At 46.8% G+C, this 22,578-nt stretch overlaps 3 protein-coding genes across 11 annotated transcripts in view; 2 read left to right on the top strand and 1 right to left on the bottom strand.

The window, feature by feature from the left end:
• bltp3a (bridge-like lipid transfer protein family member 3A) overlaps window positions 1–8,288 on the top strand; it is a 20,581-nt gene extending 12,293 nt beyond the window's left edge. The window contains exons 14-21 of the mRNA XM_030362035.1: window positions 235–1,475; window positions 1,738–1,937; window positions 2,188–2,327; window positions 2,773–2,923; window positions 3,404–3,627; window positions 4,055–4,163; window positions 4,892–4,977; window positions 5,565–8,288. Of these exons, the coding sequence (XP_030217895.1) occupies window positions 235–1,475; window positions 1,738–1,937; window positions 2,188–2,327; window positions 2,773–2,923; window positions 3,404–3,627; window positions 4,055–4,163; window positions 4,892–4,977; window positions 5,565–5,684 (2,271 nt within the window). The 3' untranslated portion in view covers window positions 5,685–8,288. The remainder of the gene's footprint in view (window positions 1–234; window positions 1,476–1,737; window positions 1,938–2,187; window positions 2,328–2,772; window positions 2,924–3,403; window positions 3,628–4,054; window positions 4,164–4,891; window positions 4,978–5,564) is intronic.
• A 238-nt stretch (window positions 8,289–8,526) lies between these two features.
• Window positions 8,527–11,609, bottom strand: taf11 (TAF11 RNA polymerase II, TATA box binding protein (TBP)-associated factor). Of its 2 annotated transcripts, none has more exons than XM_030362163.1 (6): window positions 11,528–11,609; window positions 10,249–10,416; window positions 9,867–10,000; window positions 9,671–9,758; window positions 9,478–9,574; window positions 8,527–9,033 (listed from the first exon to the last, which is right to left on the bottom strand). In XM_030362163.1, the coding sequence occupies exons 2-6, from the start codon at window positions 10,411–10,413 to the stop codon at window positions 8,903–8,905; spliced, it is 615 nt and encodes a 204-aa protein (XP_030218023.1). In that variant the 5' UTR covers window positions 10,414–10,416; window positions 11,528–11,609; the 3' UTR covers window positions 8,527–8,902. The 2 variants fall into 2 exon arrangements, with proteins under 2 accessions (XP_030218023.1, XP_030218017.1); XM_030362157.1 differs by having other exon boundaries at window positions 11,462–11,601.
• A 367-nt stretch (window positions 11,610–11,976) lies between these two features.
• The window catches only part of anks1aa (ankyrin repeat and sterile alpha motif domain containing 1Aa), a 63,734-nt gene continuing 53,132 nt past the window's right edge, over window positions 11,977–22,578 (top strand). For 3 of the 8 annotated variants that reach the window (XM_030362078.1, XM_030362095.1, XM_030362060.1), the window contains exon 1: window positions 11,978–12,627. In XM_030362078.1, the coding sequence (XP_030217938.1) occupies window positions 12,449–12,627 (179 nt within the window). In that variant the 5' untranslated portion in view covers window positions 11,978–12,448. Of the gene's footprint in view, window positions 12,628–22,578 lie in introns of all 8 variants that reach the window. The other 5 variants (XM_030362069.1, XM_030362050.1, XM_030362087.1 and 2 more) reach the window with 3 other exon arrangements.

The raw sequence follows: 22,578 nt of genomic DNA, 5'->3' as shown, positions 1-22,578 counted from the left end.
CACTGGCCTCACCATCGGCTAGTTGGGAGTGAAACGCAACACTTCTGAATGGCGTAGGGTGGGAGCGACAAGATGAGATCTGTGTCTTGGGTCTATTTAGTTTCTCACCCTCTTCTGCTCTCTTCTGCCGTCTCTCTCAAATTGACCCCACAGCGCCTTTTATAAAATGTTAACCAATGGCTGTTAAATGGTTCAAGTCTCCAGATATAAACCGATGGTATGGTCTCCTTGTAGTTCATAATCCCCCTGGACTCCTCCATCCTGGACCACCCCGAGCGGCCCCAGTCCCTCACCGTCCTCCTCCCCCAGGTGGGGCTCAGCAACACCCGCCACTGCCCCCACGGCACCCGGGCCGACCTGGGCACCACCTACCACGGCTTCTCCGCCTGCCCCTTCTTCCAGCCCGCCGCCGCCCGCTCCTTCCCCAGGGAGCAGAGTGCCTTCCAGCCGCTGCCCGCCGCCCTGCTCCGCCACGCCGGGGAGGCGGCGCCCCGGCCCGCCGGCGACCGCAAGCCCCCCCGCTCGCAGGACGTCTGGTCCCTCAGCCTGTCCCGCGTGAGCCTGGGCTTCGACGGGGCGCGCCACTGCCCCAAGGGGAGGACCCAGCCCTTCGTGGAGCCCTTCGGCGTGTCCGTGTGGGCGTGTCAGGCCTCGGCTGTCAGCGGCTCCTCCCCGGCTAGTCCCAGCGGAGCGGGGCAGAACGGGAAGCCCCACACCCCTGCCGCCACCGCCACCGCCACAGCCACCGCCACCCCCTCTGCCTCCGTGACCGACCTGACCAAAGGGGGGGAGGGGGAGTCCCTGGCCTCGGTGCACGTCCTGGCTCAGACCATCACGCCCGTGAGGGTGTGGCTCAACCACTACCAGTACGTGGCCCTCCTGAGGATGAAGGACTCCCTGGGCCGGCTGGCCGCCGAGCTGGGCCGGGACAGGCGGGACGCCAGGCGGGCCCAGGGCCCCCAGAACAGCCCCGCCCCGACGCTGTGTCTGGCGCTGCTGCTGGACGCGCTGGAGCTGGGGCTCCTGCTGCCGCCGGCCGCCGCGGAGCCCGAGCAGGAGGCCCCCCACACGCCCGGGTCGGAGAGCCCCAGCATGACGGACTCGGACGCCTCCCCGACGCACCCGCCGGGGCCCCTGGAGGACGGCGGGGTAGAGAACGGCCTGGCCCACGCCGACGCGGGGCCGGAGGAGCCCTACTGCCTGGTGGAGGAGGCCTGTGAGGCGGTGGAGGAGGCGGGGGGGGAGGGGGAGCTGGTGTCCCCCCCGCTCTCCCCCCCGGCGCTGTCCCGCGAGCCGTCCTCCTTCAGCCTGGAGGGAGAGCTGTCCAGCGCCCTCAGCGTCACCAAGGACGCGACCAAGGACGCCCTCAGTGCCTCTCTGGACCTGACCAAAGGGGCCTTCTCCATCACCAAGGACGCCTTCAGCATGCTGAGCCGCGGCTCGGGCATGAGCAAGCTGTTCTCCCCGCAGGCAAAGTGAGTAGCTGGATGGAGGATGGATAAATAGATGGGTCACACTTTGGTGGCCGAGCGTCTCCCCTGCTGTGCACCATGTTTGTTGTTAGTTTTTTTTTGGTCACACATTCTTCATTAGAACTGTGTGTGTGCGTGTGTGTGTGTGTGTGTGTGTGTGTGTGTGTGTGTGTGTGTGTGTGTGTGTGTGTGTGTGTGTGTGTGTGTGTGTGTGTGTGTGTGTGTGTGTGTGTGTGTGTGTGTGTGTGTGTGTGTGCGCGCGCAGGGAGCTGGCCCTACATTCCGAGAATTCTTCCTCTCCCTCGCCGGCGGGCAGCCTGCACCTCCTCTCCATGAGGAACTCTGCCTCCCAGAGCTCCCTGGACAGCTCCATGCTGGACAGCTCCATGCTGGACAGCGGCCTGCCCGACGACCGCCTCTCGGTGACCAGCGACACCATGGACTTTGTGGTCCTCATGGACTCGGGTGCGTTTATTTTCATTGATCACACCTTACCGTCCACATTGCAACCAGCCAATGGCGGATAGTTATGACAATTTTACATTTCAAAGAAAATTCTGGCGTATTTGTTCAAACCATGGTTTGGTCGGGGGATCTTTCCTCTTTGGCTGGTGAAAAGAAAAAAATTATAATTTCGGACCCTGTGTTTTTATTTATGAATGAATCAAGAGATGACCTATATTGTTGACACGCCCTCCTTCCCTTCATTGACCAGAGTCGGGTCTGGAGGCCATGCGTCCCAGCAGCATCCCGGTGGGCAGCCGGGGCAGCACAGCCCCGGGGCTGGAGGGGGGGTCCATGGCGGACCTTAGCAGCTCCCTGTCCCTGAGCACTGAGGACATGAGCGAAGACACGGTGCGTGGGGGCTGGGGCACATGCATATGTTTAACTCTAACCCTAACAGCCATGCTAATCAGGATAATGGGGCTTGGTTGGGGATGTGATTAATTAATTTATTGTTATACCACAGCATTGTCAATTACTTGATTCTCATTGGTCAATAACAATCCAAGGGGGTGCATTGTTTTTCAATAGCAGTTCACTTCTGCCTTTTAGCAATACTGAATCAATGTGCTACAAATCCAGGCTTAATATCAATCAGATGTTTCCTTAACGATGCAAAAAATGTAAGGCGAGAATATCAGCCGATTTAAGTAGATCCAAACACATTATACTTATCGATTAAAGTAACTAATATACAAACCTTCTTGGTAATTGTGGTATTAGCAGAATAGACGCCTCCAGTGGTACACCCTGTAGTGCTATGTCCTTGACGCCGGTGCTCGGCTGGTCGTTGCAGGCGTCTGTGCTGTTGCTGGTGCTGAGTGGGGTGTCGGGGACGGTGGAGGTGAAGGGAGAGGCCCAGCTTGTTGCCCTGGAGGTCCATAGCCTCAGCCCCGTTCAGATGGGCAACATCAAGGTGTCCGACCTGCTCTACGGTCTCACACAAGGTAAACACTGACGATGGCATCCATGTTGGGCTACGTAAAGGCCTTTTCATTGACACACTCTGTCAGTGACTAAAGGAGCCAAATGCACGTGTGACATTGACTTTACATAAGTAGGGTCTGGGTTTGGTATTGGTTTCATATGGTAGACATTGTGTGCTCAATATATCATCATATTTATGTGATTTCTGTGAATACACCGTCCCTTTTTTTAGAAAAGACGCTTCCTCACGTAACCTCACGGCTCTACAGAGTCTGAGTTTGTGTGGTTAGAGTGGAGCCACACTTTTTTCAAACCATGTCAGTGAGTGTAGTAAGTGAAGTGTCGTTTAAGATTCAATTAAATTCTAACGAAACAATCACTGTTTGTGGATACAAAGCAGTGATTGTCAGGCCAAGAATTGCACCCTCACTTGTGCCAAATCAGTCTACCTCCACCCTAGACCCTGCCCACTCACTCTCCCTCTCTCCCCCCCCCGTCAGCCCCTAAACCACCGGAGGCTCCGTCCAAGCGGCAGTGTGCGGCGGTGTGCCTGCGGGCCACCCTGACCGAGGCGGCGGGCTGCCTGGAGGTGGGCGTGAAGGACTGCCAGGTGGGGCTGCTGGCCTCCACCATGGCCAACCTGGGGCCCTTCCTGGAGGACGAGCTGGGCGGGGAGAGCCAGCTCATGAGGGTGCACCTGAGCAACGTGGCGGTCACACTGACGGTGGGTGGCGAGGCCGGGGCCGTCCACAGGGGTTCGGCCAGACGCATGTGTCAGTGGGACTTCCCTGAAGTGAGATTGTACCTTGTGCTATCTGTTTGTCTCTATTTACTAGTACTTGACTGGTATTCTAAACTAGTAGTTGCACTCGGGATGCACCGATCGTTAAACATTTGATCCTTGATTGATCAGCCGAAATTTGTGGAATAAAACAATTCTGACCTTTATTTCACTGTAAAATATTATCACACATGGAAGAAAGAGTCATCAGCGAATCCCTTAGTCCAACTACTAGTTTATTAAGAAACACGTGCAGTACAAATGTCGGCTAAGGGTAAATATCAATTTGACTTTACAATGACTTGTTTCATTTTAATATTGCACATGAGACCCTCCTGATATAGTTGTACTCTATTGCCCTTGTTTCCAGGACGACGGACCCAGGATCTACCCTACCGCCCCCCAGTCCGTCCCCGCCACGGTCATCCTGGACCAGGTGCTGCTGGAGCGCACGGAGGACGGGTTCTTAAGGCTCAAAGGTGACCCTTGTTAGTGGTGTTGTTAGTGGTGCTCAGCAGGAGACACTGGTCACAAGTTATGATGTTATAATTAGGGCTGTCAAGCGATTAAAAAAATTCATCCAATTAATTTCAGGCTCTGTGATTAATTAATCTAAATTAATCGCATGCTTAAATTTTTCCGAGAAAGTATTTCAAAATAATTTAATTCAAGTAAATTATGGCAGATGGGGGATTCAATGAATAATAGACATAATAGACTTTACAGTCTCAGTCTGCTAGCGCCAGCTTCAGGGGCTGTGGCAGCTCGTACCTGCGAGCTTGCTACCAAATGTTTTGCGTTGTGGTGATATTTAAGGGTTGATAACCTCAGGTGATAGGAAAATTCCTTACTACAGATATTGCAGATAACGGTGTTGCTATCTACAGTTCCGTCTGGGAGTTGTACAAACTTGAATTTTCCGTTCACGGGGCCGAGCAGCGTCTTCTCTTCTGCCTCTATTTTGTTTCAACGCAAATTACGCACCGGGTCAAAGGGCACTATAGAAGCGCGATTAATCTGTGTTAAATTTTTTAACGCGTTATTTTGACTGTGATTAATTAATCGAAATTAACACGTTAATTTGACAGCCCTAGTTATAATATATTACATGAATCCTAAATGACAATTGTCAAAGATTCAAAAGTGAAGACTTTCAAAGTTCTCAAAGGGGAAGCAAATGTGAGGTTTCCATTGTTTTCCATTGCAGCTGGTGAAGGAAAATGCCCCAGAGAGGCTGCAGCCAGGATGTCTGCGGTGTGTCTGGAAAATCACACTCGCCAGTGTCAGCCGGAGGTAGGAGCAGGCCTGACCGCCCGAGACATTCATTAGCATTCATTAGCATTCATTAGCACTCATCCTCCACACTCCTCACATGACAAGCTTCATTAACACAGGCCACGAGCGGCCAGAAGATTGTGATGTGTGAGCCCGCACCAAAGATGATCTGTCACACACAAACATATTGAATGTAATCTATGGCATGCATAAAGGGTGGCAAATCACGTACGCATTCTGAGATTCATCATACATGCTACTTTTATAAGATATCTTGCTATATGTATTAAACATCTTCCTGCTTTGATTTAGTATGTCTGCCTTTTTGTTAACAAAAACGTCTGGTAATGGTTCCCGGGCGTATCTGAATAGACCTTCTCCAACGTTTGAATTGAGGGAGAATTGTGACTCTATTAACTCTGCCCCGTTTCTTTGCAGTGTCAACAATGACACTAACACACTGCAGATTGACCTAATAGCCTGCGGGTTGTTAAATGAATTGGATTAGACAGGTTGCAGGAGGTCAGCCTCCCCATTGCTTCCCATCTGCCTATTTACATGTGTTGGTTGGTTTCGGAACTAACCAGGGTGTCTGTTTGTTGCAGGGTCCTGAGACCCTGGAATCCCAGCTGTCTGGGGCCCAGGCCGCCCTCACCCAAGCCCTCTGCGACAGAGACGTGCTCCTCCTGGAACTCAAAAAGTATGACCCCATGTTTAGCCTGTAGGCCCTGTTTGGCTCCATGGGGTAAGACCTCTTCACCTGCTGTGGTGGACCAATCCTGGACCGGAGGGACCGATTCCACAAGGTGACGGAAGCCCTTTATTAACGGAGACGGAAAAAGATAGGAAAATGTGAATCTGACTTGTTTTGTTCCAATGCTCCTGAGATGAGTGGCACGCAGTGGCAACCAGAACAAGCTAACCCAACGGGAAACGAGCGCCTCAGCATTTCCACCATTCTTTGGACTATGTCGATGTGCACAGTATGTCGTATACGTGGATTCAGTGGTCGTTAATGGAGCATGCAAGCGCAAAATGGTGTTGAGCCCATTTCCCACTTCAAATGTTGTTATTTAAGTGTAGATTAGTTTAGTTCAGCAACAAACACAATGCCAAAATCTGTTACATGCACTAAGAAACTGCCCGAGAGCGGTCCGTCTACCAGTTCATCGTGTCGTCCATGACTTGAAGTCTTGCTTGGTGAAAGGCCTCATGTATCATTAATCGGCCTCTTTACCGAGAGTCTCTCTTAAGCACAGAGTTGCAGCCAGGCCGGCTATCGACCGCCGTTCACTGGCAGCGTCGTACAGTGTTTTTCACCTGCTCACTCGCCCAGTGTTTTCTGTGTTAGCGAATGTAGCGTTTGTGTTGTGCAACGTAGAGGGAGAGTAAACAAACCACTGTTTGTGTGCAGTGCCTTCTTTACAGTGGATTCTCCCTTTTAAATGTCACCAAGAGAGGGACAATGCACCTTAAAGGAGGTGAGGATTGACTGTGTATGACAGTGCTGAGATTCTGCAGGCCAGAGCAGTGGGAAGACTCAGTGACCTGTTTTAATGTTTGACGTTGATGAAATTCTACAGCACTAGAATAGCTCACCAGAGTATATTGTGAGCAGGAGAAAGACATTGTAAATTATGGCAATAACAATAACGTTACCTTTTTCTTTTTTTTATGGATTAACCGTAATTCCTTAGGTAGAGCAGATCCATATGTGTAATGGACTTTTTATTCATGGTACTAAAACAAGGTAATAATATAAATACTCATAATCACCAGAGGTGGACACTACTTCTGAAGTGGGTGTTCATGTAATGTTCAATTAATGGTAAAAAAAAGAGGAAAGAAAAGATAACTGCTTTATATGGGAGAGAAAAATGTCAACCTAAGTATTTTTTCTTCACAGGGATTCATTCTTAAGTCGTGGCCCAGTATCATTTTGTTTTGAAAATACAAAATATTAGTGGCATTTGTTAACAATATTCAAGCTAATAGGACCCTAAATAAACAGATAACCTTCATCACCCCGAGTGGCCTGGAAGGAATCAGGCCAGCTATTCTACTGGAGCTAGTTTAAGCCTCTTTGTAGCATAACCATGTACTGTTGTGTGGTTTTGTGTGAGCAGCAAGATGAACAGGCCCCTCTTTCTGTCCGATTGTACAAGGCAAAGTGTTGGAGCCATATCAATCAAAACATAACGTTGAGATTAATGTCAATGTCTCCCTGCCCACAGTGTTTGTTCAAATTGTGCCAGTTCCTTTTTCTTTTCTAGTTTGTAATTATGTCGCCTAAGTTTGTTCAGTCAATGAATGGTTAGTTTGTTTTTCTATTCATGTTTTTGTTGCTTTAGTTTGAGCATTGTCTGAAGTTAGTGTAACCATACAAAATGACATTTATGTTTACTTTCAGTGTTAAGCTGTCAAAGCTACGGTGCAGGCTTCTTTACTGGGCATTATTTTTATTTTTTATCCTTATTCATTTGTAAAAAAAAAACACGCATTCCGAAACCAGCCACTATTTTGCACCGTTTGTTTCTCACTTACTAGGTACTTGAGAGACCCCTGGTGGTGCGGATTTGAAACAGCATCCCACCTTAGCAGCTTTTACATGGTGTGGTATGAGTTTAAAAACTCTGGAATGTAAAATACTCCAGCAATAGAAGAGTGGTTTAACCAAACCCTGATGAAGGACAGTTCTGCAAAACACGATGAGAGGAAAAAACTAAAGGAGACGACATCTCTAAATGCATATTTCTTTTCTTTTGACGTTTACATTTTGCATGGCCTTGTAGACGAGGGTACAGTGGTGAGAATTAAATGTGATTCAATGTCTCATTTGGAACGAAATCCTAAGATTCTCCTACCTCAAACGTCAAGGCCTCAGAGCCAAAGTTGCTTCTGGCTGGGCTGAGACGGTGGTGTGTTCATTACTGGTACCGTCTAATGGTCCAAGCAAAACAGAAGGAATCGCTGAGAACAATGACTTCCCATGTTGTGCCTTGTTCTCTCCCTATGATTAATTTGCAAATGTTTGAGTGGTGATGCATGTATAGAACATTTTGTTTTGTGCTTAATGCCTTGTAGATTTCTTTGCACTTGTGGCACATTCACTGGAAATTGCACTTTTAATGTGAATCACCTTTAAAAAAGATTGTCCTGTGATAAGTACCTTCCGCCATCTGTAAAATACCTTATGTATTTTGTTATTTGTTCTGAAATATTTACAATGGATTTTGTATTATCACCTAATTAGATCTAAGAAATTGGTTCTGTGAACCAAAGCCGTGTGAAAAACTGAAAATAATAAATAACTGGTTACTGTACTGTAATTTGGGGGATTTGTTAAACATTTAAAGGTGTATTTAATTTGTATGCACTAAAATATTGAGGTCGTTTTACATTTCGCAATATAGTTGTCACAATTATTCCAGATCAATGCAAGTATTTTATTACGGTTTGGAAATATGGGTTTATATGATGCAATACTATAGATATTGTTATAGCAATCAAAACATTGTGACTACTTCTTTTTCATGGGAAGTAAACGGATGAATGCAAACCTTGAAACTGAATTAATTGAAATACTTTTAATGTGGCAAACCAACTGTCACTACATGCAGATGTTTTTCTCTACATTTAAACACGAGGCTACATTTACAAGCAATGTGACACATCTGTCTGATTGTAACAGAAGCATCTGTATAAGCATGTTACAGGAACAGGATAGGGAATAAAAAAAAAATTAAAGGAATTTTAAAATCAGCACTTTCACATAAACGTTGAATCTTGAATCGGTTGTTGCCGTTTGTCTTGCTGTTAGTCTTTGCCTAACTCCGCAGATATCGGTAACCATGGTTTCCTGCTGGGGTTGGCCACATCTCGTTGTAGTTGAACGTTTTAGAAAAAAGATGACGAGTCCATAAATGTCTGTCGGAGGAGCGACTCAGTGGAAGAGGATGTTCTTGTGCTTTGTGTTGGGGACCTGTTCCCGGGTCTTGAGCCTCCTCACGGCCTCTCTCATGTGCTTGGGCTGCAGTGGGGGCGTGTCCCCCCACTTCTCACAAACATCCAGGGCTGGGAGGAGGGGGATGAGGAAAGGGAATCACTACAGAGTTTGTACACCAGAATGCATCATGGGATTTTTTTTTGCTGACACTCTAATACCACACCATATTGAGAGGGAGAGAGCTGAAGTTAAATCCTAAATATATATAAATATATCGTTATCTAGACTAATGAAAACATTGCCCCCTCACATGAGAAACGCTTTGGCAGTTTCAAACTCAATGTCTCCCCATGGCCCATAATGCAAATAATTTTATGATGAATTACTAAACAATGACCAAAAATACATGACCACCAACATAATTACAAACATCCAATGCTCCTATAGGGTTGGTCACTGCGATGTGATGTCTTGATGTAAAAGCCCTACTATACATCGACTATCATTATCAAACTTAAGTTTAAAATGAAGACCCTAACTGCAATGAACCCTTTTTAATGTATGCCACTCACCTTCCTCCACTATTTCTCCAGCAAAGACCTTGGAAATTCCAGACATGGCGATCACTACATTCTGAGACACTGATGATCCTGTTATGGACTGAATTAACTAAGAAACAAAAAAAAACACAGTACAAAATTTGATAACAATCGAACAACATGCATTTGTGTATCTTTGAGGACGGGGAAGGATGAAACCCCTCACCCTCTTGATGGCGGCCTTGGGGAAGGCCGAGCGTCTGTACATCTCATATCGGTTCAGCTGCTCCTCGGAGAAGGAGGACACCAGAACTCTGTCGAGAAAAACACAGCACCGCAGGGCAGCACGTGAATAAGGGACTCCTGGGATCACACAGCAGTCATTTTAACTGGTGTTAAGATGTGGGGAATTTCAAGCTTACTGCATCTTCTGAATTTCATCCTCATCCACTTTCGGACACTTTCTTTCCTTCTTCTTCTCCGGTTCTACTTTCATTCTTTTGCTGTTAGGCTCGCCCGACGTTCCTTCCTCTTCGTCATCTCCTGCTGCCGATTCCTTTTAAATAGGAAACATGACGGACATTGAGTACGGTAAACATAATATTGAAAGAGAAAACAGGAAAATAATCAGCTGTGTGAAAACATTTGAAAGGTTATTACACAGGAACATTTCCTGTATATATTAAGGAAGTAACCCTTATTACAAGCTTAATAGAAGGTCTGCTTCAATCACAAACACCAAAAATGATCGAGTCTCATTAATGTGTCATTCATGAAGAGGTTGTATGCAGCACGGTGGCTCACATCTTTCTCCTCTTTTGGCTTCAATTGGCCGGCAGAGTCTTTGGTTTCATTGCTGCCACTTCCTGAGGTAGATGCGCGTTCTGTGTCCTCTGGTCTGCTCTGTTCATCTTTGCCTGAAGACGTTGCCTTGGGGATCTCTGGTTTTATCCTCGCTGGGTCTGCCATTCTCTGCACAAATATGAATGGAAAAAGTTCCCCAAAAGGATATCCATCAAGAGATGACAACGAACCCACTAATTATCAAACAGAAGTACTTCCTATGACCCTGATCATGTAGCCTCCATGACATTACTAGGTGTATTAGAGTCCTTAATGTGTATATAAAAAAAAAATCTGTTTGACAACTTTCCTTTATCAACTACATTTGATTGAAGCCTGTACACAACCCTTATGGTAATTCAAGCACTTTTCCCCAGCTAAGAAATATAAACCAAATTAAGTAAGTGCAGTAAGTAAACAATACCATTCCTTTCAGCATGTTTCTTTACTATGACATAGGCTACATGCAACTCTGTCCAGGACATGTGCTAAATCCTGCAGCCGAGATTCTGGCCACTGCCACCAAAACTGAGAAAACCCATATCCCCAATTACACATAAAAACTTCTACACACTTGTGAAGTCCTTTGAGTCTATTCACTAACTGATAGTGATCTATTATCTCCTCTATGTATTATAAATTAAATTGGAGTTTGCAGACAAGAGAACATCCATCACACTTACTTGTGACTAAAAACCTTACGTGTCTCCCACTGCAGGGCTCTGGCTACTGACTATCTTTTCAGAATGGACCGTTTGGTGTGTGTGTGTGTGTGTGTGTGTGTGTGTGTGTGTGTGTGTGTGTGTGTGTGTGTGTGTGTGTAACAGTAGACCTATACGATGAAATTGTATCTGATGTTTTATCAAAGGGTATCCTAATTACCCCTTCAAGTATTACGTATTTTGTACATTCGATTAAAATACAACGTGTAATATAGAGCTGTTTTGATTCGTTAACCACCAAATACGGTTTTTGTATTTTTTATTGAATGCTAACAAACGTGGAAGGTTGTTCTAGAAAACATGTTCAACATTTGCAACTAGAACAATGTCAACAACAACAACGATGCCTATGCTACTTCGCCTCTGAAGCTAACAGCTCTCTCCATAGTGCTTATCTTTTCAACTTACGTTAAATAACTACAATTAAAAACATAATAAAAAGGGTTTCATACCAGATCCCAGGCAAATTATTCATGAAGATGTAATGTAGCTTGTTAATTTTAAGGATATTGAGATACCTTAACCCACTAGCTGGATGCAGTATGGTTGCGGATTGAAACAGACACACTTCCGGTTCCTTGCAGCAACTTTATTGTCCATATAAGTGAGGACAATTTTAACAGTGTCCCTCGATTCGATATTGTAGTATTCATTTATACTCAATATATAAATAATCTCGAATAATTTGATTCAATAGCCATACTCCTGCGTTCTATGGCTATATAATTATTCATAGACATAATAAAAAAAAAAGCATTATTATCTAAAGTTATTTTCCTGGGATTTCGCAATGAGAGGGGACACAATGATCTGACAGTGTGGTTCTTGTTTATGCATATCACTCTAGATCTAAAAAAAACATTACAAATGTGTTTATACTGAATCAACTAAGTAAAACTGCCGGTCAACGCACTGGATGCGCATACGATACGCCCGGCCGCCCTCCGTCCCGGTCTGGTCTGGAGCATGGACCTATTGGAGGAGATGTGTTCCGGCCACTGTTGCCAGATTGGGCGAGACATCTGTCCCAATCTGGCAACACTGGTTCCGGCACCATCTTGCTTACGCCCATCCGATTCTTTTGGAAAACAGTTCGGGCGTGAGGGTCTGGGAGTTGTGACTATCCCGGCTTTGATCACGCAGAGAGAGGGGTAGTTTCAAGGAAGTGACGGACTGCACTCAGGGGGGGGGGGGGGGACTGGTCAAAGGAAGTTTCCTTAGCGGAGCTGAACGAAACTTTCCCCTGAGCGCCAACTGTGGACCCGGGTCTTCGGGAGAGCAGCGCCGCTCGGATAGAAACAACCGTGCAGCCGGGAAAAGGACTCCCGTATATTTTGCTTCTGCGAGGGAAAGTTCGGATCAGTATTGGGAAGGGATCGCAAAGGAATTTTACTCCCCTTTTCCTCCCCTGATCCTTCAGATTCCCCTTTCGATCCGTGATGGGGAAGGAGCAGGAACTCCTTGAGGCGGCGCGCACCGGGAATCTCGCCTCCGTAGAGAAGCTTTTATCTGGGAAACGACAATCTGCCGGGACTGGCAGTGGCTTATCGGGGACTGGTGGAAGTGGGAACAGCAGTGGTCACAGTGCCGCCTCTCACCCGCTCTCTAGTTTACTCAGGTAAGAGAGAGAACCAGATGCATGGGAGAAGGCAACCCCAGGCCAGCACAGACAGTTGTAGCACAGCACTGGACTTACCTGATCTAATGTGGTCATCTGAAGCGTGTGATCCATGAAATGTGATTTTTTTTCAGTCACTGTATATCATTCCACGTTAACAGCCTTATATTCTACTGTCGGGGAACTGCATCTTATTGTAACAACAGTGTAAAACCTGACCAATGCTACCGCATACACAGGCATTGCAATGCTTCTTTGTTAGCTTCCATCCCTCACCAGTCCTACTGTATTTATGCCTACTCACCATCCATTCAAACGCCGTTGTTTTTTATTAGGTTATTTTTCTTTAACCGTCCTCGCTCTGATTTTGACCTGGTATTAATAATTCAGGGGTGCATCGTCTGATAACATTTTGAGAGCGGGCGGTGGGCTTCCGTGTGTTGGTCTTGGTCGGATTAAACGTAATCTTGAAAGCCATTGACATGATGCATCCACAACAACTTCACACATGTTATACTGTGGTCTGTTTCCGTCCATCGCTGGTAAATGTGGAAGTCGTTCCATTTTGAGATAGTTCTTTTAAAATGATATTTCTTCTTGCAAAGTTAGGGTATGTGCACACTAGGCACATGATGAAGATCCTTTCCCACTGTGTTCAAGGTGCTGCTCATTCCTGTCACCAAACGTAGGTGCAGTGTGGAATACTCTTGCATTTGCACTGGTATTCTAGTTCAATATTTCAGATGTAGTCGTATGCAATATACGTGTGTAATCACCTCCTGCGTGAATTTGGTTACCAGATTTTTTAAAAATACTTTTGCTTTCCATGGGGGGGGGGGGGGGGGGGGGGGGGGGGTAGTAGAGGGATGGATAGGACGACATGGTACACACATAACCTAGTCGAATTCAGTGATCATGTGTGTGGTTTAAGAATGCTCATTTATCATGTCTATTTATTAATCTACTTATACTTAATTATATGCAGATTAAATGCTTTTAGCCTCCCAACTCATCTTTGGCTTTTCAAACCCTTTATGGCAATAATTCATGAGCTGTTTCCTTTAAACCCTGCTTGTAATGCCATGCCATGTCATGTGCAGTTACAATGGATGTCCATCAAAAGCCACTGACATCCCCTTCTGCTTTCCTCCTTCGTATGGAAGTGCTCCTTTACTGTACTAGGTGATTTATTATTGCTTTACTCATAGCAGAAAGTACGATGTTCTTAAGATAATTACATCAAACCCGCATAATCGGAAATCCAATTCCAGAGGGAGTTGATGGCATGCAGTCAAGCCCCCCATCTGGTAGATATGTGGGCTCACGGAGACGTCTACCGTCTGACAGCAGTTGTCTTGGAGCATAATTAGGGAGAGCGTCCTTAAAAAAATAAGCTGTTGATTGGAGCACTTTGTCTACTTTACGTTTGAACATGGAGGTCTATAAGGACAGTCTCTAGCTGCAAGGGCCCTTTGAGACAACGCAGTGTTATTGACCACAGAATGGCCCGGGGAGGTAGCAGCTATTGCGTTGGACATTTGATTTAGCATGTTCAATCGAAATGCCACTTCACTTATTGACCTCTGTCTCTATTCATTCTTTCTCTCTCCTCAGTCCACGTTGGTCTGAAACTAGTTTGGTGACTGCGGTGGAGCAAACGTCTTTAATCCTATTAGAGCAGATTGGATCAGACGGTTTCCACAAGCAAATTTCAGTTCCTTCTGTTTTGCTCAGATGACTGGTAGCATAAGTAATAACGTGCATGTGGTATAGATCACAACTGTGAGTAGTTGCTTTTCATTACCAGATGGGCAAAGGGTGAACTCACAATCTAAAATTGTATCTGGCTTTTAAATGTAAAAATGTGTGTTGTGGTTACTAACAGCGGACCTGGAATGGCAGCAGGACAAGAAGGTCTTTCAAAACATTATTCAAGGACTTCTTTACAGAATAGGAGCGGACCCCTGGAGACACCGTGATCTCAGTGTTTTGGAGTAAACACCGTCATCTTTATGTTGAAAAGCAGCGCTACAGAGACTGGGCTAGCTTGTTGGCGTTCCTAGTGAGGAATGGGGTGCATGTCAAGACTTGTGTTGTCTTTAGGAACACAGGCATTACAACAGCTTGGCCCCATGGAATGCCTGCCTACCCAGGGAGGCTGCGTTATGGCGTCTCGGTCGTTGGCAACGGACGCACATTAACCTCCAGCATATTTACTACTGGGACCCTAAACATTTGTTCCAGCCACTTATAACAGGTTTGGCATGGCAGGGAGAGGCAGGGAGAGTGCCATAGTCTTGGCTCCCAATCGATCAGTGCAGGAAGTGGTTCTTTGTTGCTGCAGTGTTGCAGTAATTTACTTTGGTGGTTAGTTTTTTCTATCAATAACAGCACAGTTCTTGATATTAAATGAATAGATGGCACATATTTTCTCCTCACAATGTTTTACATTTGGAATATAAGTCCCAATCGTTGAAACCCACAACACACAAACCTATGTTCCCGAAACTGTTTATTTGGTGAAAATACAAGACACCCTGATATTCAGTGCTGGACATGGTTAGAATTCCCCCCCCCCTCCTAGAAAAATCTTCTTAACAGTATGTTTGCACTTGAGCTTTCTTCCCAAGCTGAAGGAAAGGCCCATAGGGAAGGCTCATAGGAAGGGCCCATAGGAAAGAGCTCCTCTCTGGCTCTCTACTGGGCCTCAGACCGTCCAGACCCGACCAGCTGCTGGGGCTGGAGGTAGGACAAGGCCATTGGAGGGAAAGCTGTTGGCGGGACTGAGGAGGGACATGAACAGAGGAATGCGTAGAGTTCTGGACAAACACTCTAAGTCTAAGAGCTTAGCCAGATGAAGAGTTGTCCCCCCCTCTGGATTCACAGCATTGGCTTTTGTCCCAAAGCGTGTAATGAGTAGCTTTTCATATTCCTATCAGTCCTCAAACACCCCTGCAGTGCGTTACCATGGATGTTTTTGTTGAAGGTTTGAAACCTCAATTAAGGGGAGGGGAGCCCCTCATCAAAGGGCTCATCTAGACAGAAGAGCAATTTTGACACATTTATTAATTGAGAGGTTCCATAATCCTCTCGGTTTTGGATTAATGTTTATTAATCATTGCGAGAATTGAGTAGAAATTGAATAGAGTCATGCTCCGTCCATAACTTTAATACGTATAATAACATATTTATTATCCTAAATAAACCAAATGCCTATATCACCACATTTTCTTCCAATTTCCAGAGTTTCGTCCCTAACAGTTAACATGTGAATAGAACTACCACAGCTTGTGTTTGAGAGGTACTGAGCAGTGAGGGCCTGCCCCCTTTGTGTACAGTAGTACAAGCTGCCTCTGACAACACCCTATGTGAACCCAGTGTTGGCACGGAGCCGCCTGGGTGGTGTATAACATTCATCAGGGGTTGACCTCTGACCTCGAAAAAAAGAGAAGAGAGTTGGTGCAGTGGTAGCCAGGCCATCTAACACCTCTGTGTTCGCATTCCAACAGCATCTGAGTTGGAGATGCTCTGCTCACAACGTTATGCATTGTTGTGTTAACGACCCCCCCATTTGTGTGGACTGAGAAAGCAAACGGAGGGGGCGGGCTCTAGGACCCAGGGGTATATGGATCTTCCGGCCTGTAAGGAGGAATTCAACACATGTGAGACTGAGGACGGAGAGAATCCGTGGCATGAGCGGGGTGCAAGAACCTACAGGCGAACATCCTCATCCACAGGCAGCAGCATCCCTTGTTTACTTGTAGTGTTTTGCCAAGAACAGATTGAATCCAAGCGATTTCCTTTCCCAAAACGTCACTCTCCATTAAAATGAGCCTATACATCTTTTCCTGTCTAGTGGCATGCTGAAATTGGGTATTTTCTATTAAGCTACTGCACACAACTGCTGTAATACATTGCCGCCACTCCCCTTAAAGTTACTGTGGTCTAAACAAACGAAATGGTGACTTTCTGCAAACAACAATATAAACCCCCGACCCCGTCCAACCAGCCCCCTTATAAACAAACTTAGCAGTGTTGGATTGACCTTGCTTTCACCTTGGCTGACAGAAAGCTTTTAAATAACATGAGAAATGGGAAGGATAATGGTCATGGCATGGCTGGTGACGACCCCCCTTCTCCCAGTCCCGGTCTCCCCCCATTCCTGCGAAGCCCGACACATGTATGTCTGTGTTTGTGGTGTTGTGTTGACGTGGCAGCCTCGAGTCCTAGACAGTTCTCCCTCGTCCCAATAGGCTGATGGCTGGTGTCTTTCTCCCCTCTCCAACCTCTCTGCACTCGGCAGTCTGGTAGCCCACCTGCTGGGTTGGGGCGCCTGCCCCCACAACGAGGACAGACATCAAATATGTTCTGTGGGGGAGGGGGTGTGGGTTAAGGTACTACACTACAAGTTAGCATGCACAAAAAGCAATGTTAGCCTAATGCCCTAGCTAGGCTCCGTATTATTTAGTTATTTGTTGGAACTGTGAAAGTGCTAAGTTGAAGCGACAAGGGGCATTAGTTAATGTTTAAGTGTGTGTGTGTGTGTGTGTGTGTGTGCGTGTGCATGTGCATTTGGATTTGTATTCTAGACTGGAGGTGACTAAGTGGGCCTATTTTGGCAACAGGCCAGGGCCAGCAAACAGTCTGGATCAAATCATGTCTGGACATACTGTGTGTTTCTACATGTAGCGGTAGTCGACTCGGCAGTTATGTCTTATAAGAAGCCTAGTTTTGGGTTGGGGAGATTGAAGAAAATAGTAACAGTAATAACAATGGATCCAGATAAGACCTGATACTAGTAATCCATGTAATGGGTGTCGACCCAGCAGTCTAGTCATGTGTTCTGGACTGCCAAGGAAAGGTCATCATAAATTGAAACATGAAATAAGGCCAATGATGTGAGTTTAGTTAGAAATTAGGCCCTCTAAAATCAGAACTGGGTTGTCAGCATGACTCAAAATAACCATCTGTCCATCAGGCAGGAGTTTAGCTGCCAAATAGTAGCTCGCCAATTAAACCGAAAAAGTGTGTGTGAGAAGTGAGGGGCTTGGCATGTGCTATACAGGATGACAGAACAAGTGTGGACCGCTTTTTGGACAGGCGGGGAATGACCAGCTTTTTTCCCCCTCTCTTTCCTCACCCCTTCTGTCCCCCCCACCCCCAAAATCCCCGTCCCTTACATCTTTTATTCTTTATCTCTGGGACTGTTCTGTCTTCTTTTTTATTAGCACCAATTTGGTGGCAGTGTCGCCAATGTATTTCATCCGCCACGATCCGGATCTGCTGTGAGCGTTTAGAGCGCACATGGCATAAGCTGTGTCTTCAGACCTCCTGCTGTAACACAGATGCTCTGTGAATTGCTTAATCAGGTCTGGTCGATTCGGTCCAAAAGAAAGTCAACTGCCACCGTCACACACACACAGCGACTTGGATGCAAATGTATCATCGCAGATGCCAAATGCAAATATACCTTTTTTCTGACCTTTCTATTCTTGGAAATGCTTACAGTATATAAAGAAGAAAAGGATGTGTTGCTCTTTGGCTTAATGTGAAAGCAAAATTCCGAGAGTTGACACTTTCTGGGAAGTTGCGGCAATGAGTGGTTCCTCTTTACACCAGAAAGCCTCAAGCCTTTAATAGTCATTAGTCCAGCCATGTGCGTTAAGCCATCCCACAAATATCTCCTATAACACATTAATTTTTGTGAACGTATGGAAGATTGTATTTTTCATTCAGTTTCAGTCTACATAGGCTAGCTCCTTCTTCTGTTTTTAGTTTCCAGTTGAGTACTAACACTTGTCAAGTACATAGTGTGCAATTGGAAGTTATCAGAAGACGCGGATGTCACGTTCATGTTCGCCGTGCTGAGTCAAACGTGTTGTGTAAGTCCACACAGCGGCCGTTTGGACAATGTGGATGTCAGCCAACAGCTGCGCTCTTCATCCACCGCTCGGTGTGTGTGAATGCTTTTGATTCAGCGCAATCCCCCCAGCCGTCCCCCCCGGTGGAGGGGGGCAGGAAGGCCAGCAGGAGGGAGACGTCCTGGCAGGTACTTCAGTTGTCCTTCTCTCAAATTAGGGGGACGGAAGCCCAGGTTGGGCTCGGAGGGTCCCGCTGTGCTACCGCTTGGCAGCAGGGCGTCCGGTCTCGGCACCCGCCAGCAGGGCGCATAATTAGGCCCCGGTTCCCCTGACGGTAGCCAGCCATGTGCCAATCACCGCTGGGCAGGACGCCCCCCCCGGCCAGACTGATCCCTGGGAGTCCATTCACACCTCTAATAGGCCGCAGCACACATCGGTTCATCTGACACGAGGCGGCAGGCTCACCTGGCTTCCTTGATTCTTCTGCTCCGGGGCCAGGAATGGGAATGTCCAGCCTCATCCTTTAGTCAATGAATCCACTCTCAATGTTGCATAGTGCTCCCATTATTGTTGGTAATGTTGTTTTCTATTTTTTTGCAATGCTGTTTATTCCAATTTGTCAGATTTTTGATTTGACATTTGAAGAAATGCCGCTTATTATGTGTTCACAAATTCATGGAGGATCGATCATGTTACCGGTCAGTGTACCGCTTGAGGACTAATTATCTGTTCTCGGTAATGGATTACTATGTAACAAAGTGTGGTGGCCATTTTTCAAGCCACTGTCCCCTTTTCTTTATGATCAAACTGCTTAATAGTTGGCAGGGTGCATAAGAATACAACTTGGGTGTCTGCCCAAGTTACAAGGGTACTTGCATAAAACCCCTGCACAGACGACGCAGAAACCAAGGAATGCTGATATGCTTCCTGCTCTCTTATTGGCTGTGCTTTGTACAACACAGAATTACAGCCCCCCAGAATCTCTTTCAAACTCCTGCCTCATCCCGCCGATATTCCCTCAGGGAAATTAGGGATTAACTGAGCCTTTCAAACAGGAATTCCTCATTCAGTTCCCATGAATGTGCCCCCGCTCCTCCTCCTCCCAAACCAAATCAACACTGTTTTGTCCGTGGCCCTGCCATGGCTCCTAAACCCCCAGCCTCCCGCTCTGCCCCTGCTCAGCTGGGAGAAGTAAGAGGATGAGCTGCTGGCTTGCTGGGCTCTGACTCATGGCCATCAGCGCCCAGAGCGTCCGGGTCCTTGGTGAACGCCGTGGAGCCTCATGCAGCCCCACTCCAGGGCTCTGTCGGGGGGGCCTCTCTCTTCCTCTCTCTCTTTCTCTCGTTCTGTCGTTCTTTCTCTCTCTTCCTCTCCCTCGCTCTCTCTCTTTCTTTCTCTCTCTTTCTCTCTCTTTCTTTCTCATTCTTTCTCTCTCTTTCTCTCTCTCTCGTTCCCTCTCTCCCCTCGTTTTCTTCCTCCCTCCCATGGCTGTGTGAGATGGCGGTCTGGGTTTTAAAGCCATTTCCTAAAATAGAGCCGTTAGTTATCTGTTGTCATTTCCTCCGCCAGTGCCAAGAAGCACTATTGGTATTGGCCGAATGGCTTTTTTTTCATCAAGTTCACTTTTTCTCGTGGTACGTGTTGGCCGTGTGTTGAATAACAAGTTTTCTTAAAAGGATTGATGCCATTTGAAGAATACCTTCAAAACAGTCCACGTTTTGTACTCGCGCCCCTGCCATGAATCCCCTTGATGGAGTGCGCCATGTTGGACTGAGCTGAAACAGCCTCTACTCTGGGCTCGTGGTTATGTTGATTCACTCAACATTTTTTATTTATATATTTATTTATTCCGCTTTAAGCCATTACATAACATGTATCTAGGACACCAAGCAGAGGTCCGTGTTTTTTTTTTTTTTAATACTAGTGATGTGCTCAACCGGGGGCACGCGCGTGAAAAAAAAAATCCCCAAGTTCCCGCTCCCTCTGGGCTATACCGCCGGCTCTGTTAGGAGGAGCCAATCAGCTGCCTTCTCAGAACCCACCAAAGAAAAGCGATAAGCCTCTGCCCTCACGCATACACACCACCACCCCTTATCTCTGTCCCCAGTGTCTTCTCAGCGCGCTCTATCACAACACCCGATACTTCCTTGTTGGCATTCCTCTGCTTCCGATGAACGCAGTGCTGGATGAGTCACCCAGTAAGGCTGGGGCTGGGGCTGGGGCTGGGGCTGGGGCTGGGGCTGGGGCTGGGGCTTGGACTGGGAGTTGCACAGAAGGCCGCCTTTGAGGAGCAGAGGGAAGGAAATAAGCCCGGGCTGCGATGATGACGAGGAGGAGGAGGAGGAGTGTGGTGGTGCCATCGCCGTGCGTGTCTGCGCTATGTCAGGCCCATTGTTCCAGGGGCTGAGGCATTGAGGAGACGCTCATTTAATGAGATGGCTCTGACTGTGTAATTGCAGGCTGTTCCCGAGCGCCATTATGGTGTAAAAAAGAGAAGCCAGGCATCCATGCTGAGGCCAAACTAAAAATGAATATGCTTATGAGGGGAGGGTCGAGGGGAGATCCTCCCCCGCCCCCCATAGCCTCCCTGACGTGTCACGCTACGTTGGACTGTGGCATAATGTGACCGTGCTACTCGCTATATGCAGTGTGTGTCATGTCTGCTGCTGGCCTTTTGTTTCCCTGTCGCTTGTTCTGTGTGAAACACAGGATCCCCTGCTTTGGCTGCTGTTGGAGTTTTTGTACCCTTTGTTGTACTTCTGGCTGACCTAGAATTGAAGCAAAAGTCAGGGCTATTTTAAACAACAACTGATTGATTTGTGTTTTTAGTATCCAAAGTTTCTATTGGTCAACGTTCTTTAGGTATAAGTCCAAGAGCTACGTGGACTAAATTCAGGCTACGGTCAGCGATCCACTGAAGCAGAGGTCCCTCATTCATCATCCATGGTGGATCCCCAGCCCTGTATGTCCGGGTGCTCTTCTGCAGTCTTCTGGCTGTTGAATGCACCACAGCTGCGATCCACTGGTCACATGATTTATTTAGGATGTGCTAACTCAAGTCCTTTCAGTGTGTTTTCCTGGCGCTCGCTTCCTAAGCTAAGGCCGTTCCTTTTTAATTACTCTCTCTATCCCTCGCGCCTCAATTTGTTTTTCCTCCCTTGACTTTTGCTAGCATCCCCCCGCTCATCCTATTGCTCTTTACAAATTAAAAAAAAACAAGCCGACTGCACAGCCTAGTTTGATGCCAGCGCCACTTGGCGTCGGCAAGCAGCTGGCTTCTTCCCCTGTGAGACTGTGGTACATATGTATCAAAGAACAGCCATGGTTATATATAGGCTTAATGATGATTCAGCACATATGCAGGGTAGCCCCTGTTTTAATGAGACAGTACGATATCTGTATAAATAGTGCCTGCCATTAAGAAAATAAAGGCGCCTTACGGTGAGGATTTAGAGAAAATCTGAGTGGCCCTGTTTGATGGTTTGTGTTCAGTGCAGTTGTACAGTGTCATGTCTCCGCTGTGACTCCTGGGTTGGCTATAGTGGTAAAACCGATATTTGTATTGATGCAGAACCATATATATTTTCTTCAATACCAGGGCCAGGTGGGTGTTGAGGTCGACCGAGGTGTTTGTAGTCAACAAGTTAAAAAAAGCTGCTGTTGTTGACTTCCCTCTGTCAGTGTTTGCTGCTGTTCCCTTCTTCCTCATTCCGCCGTCCTACACACACACACACACACACACACACACACACACACACACACACACACACACACACACACACACACACACACACACACACACACACACACACACACACACACACACACACACACACACCTCTCTCTCTACCTGTGAGAACCATGGCGGGCGACAGCACTCATGTATTCCTTGGCTGCACGCCAGCTCCTTGAGAGACATTTCAACTTCAGATATCAATCAGCATAGTGTCGGCCGCTCCTACCTTTACGAGTCTAACGGCCTGCCAGTCTGTCTGTCTGGCTGTCTTCCCGTTTGTCCATATCTCTCCCTCTCTATGACTGTCAGTTTTCTGTTTTACTGCAGACGCGGCCACATGCTTGCTTGTGCAAT

The sequence above is a fragment of the Gadus morhua genome, chromosome 1 (genome assembly GCF_902167405.1).
Source record: "Gadus morhua chromosome 1, gadMor3.0, whole genome shotgun sequence".
Classification (NCBI taxonomy): Eukaryota; Metazoa; Chordata; class Actinopteri; order Gadiformes; family Gadidae; genus Gadus; species Gadus morhua.
The sequence above is the reverse complement of the archived record's forward strand: the minus strand, read 5'-3'. Positions and strand labels throughout refer to the sequence as shown.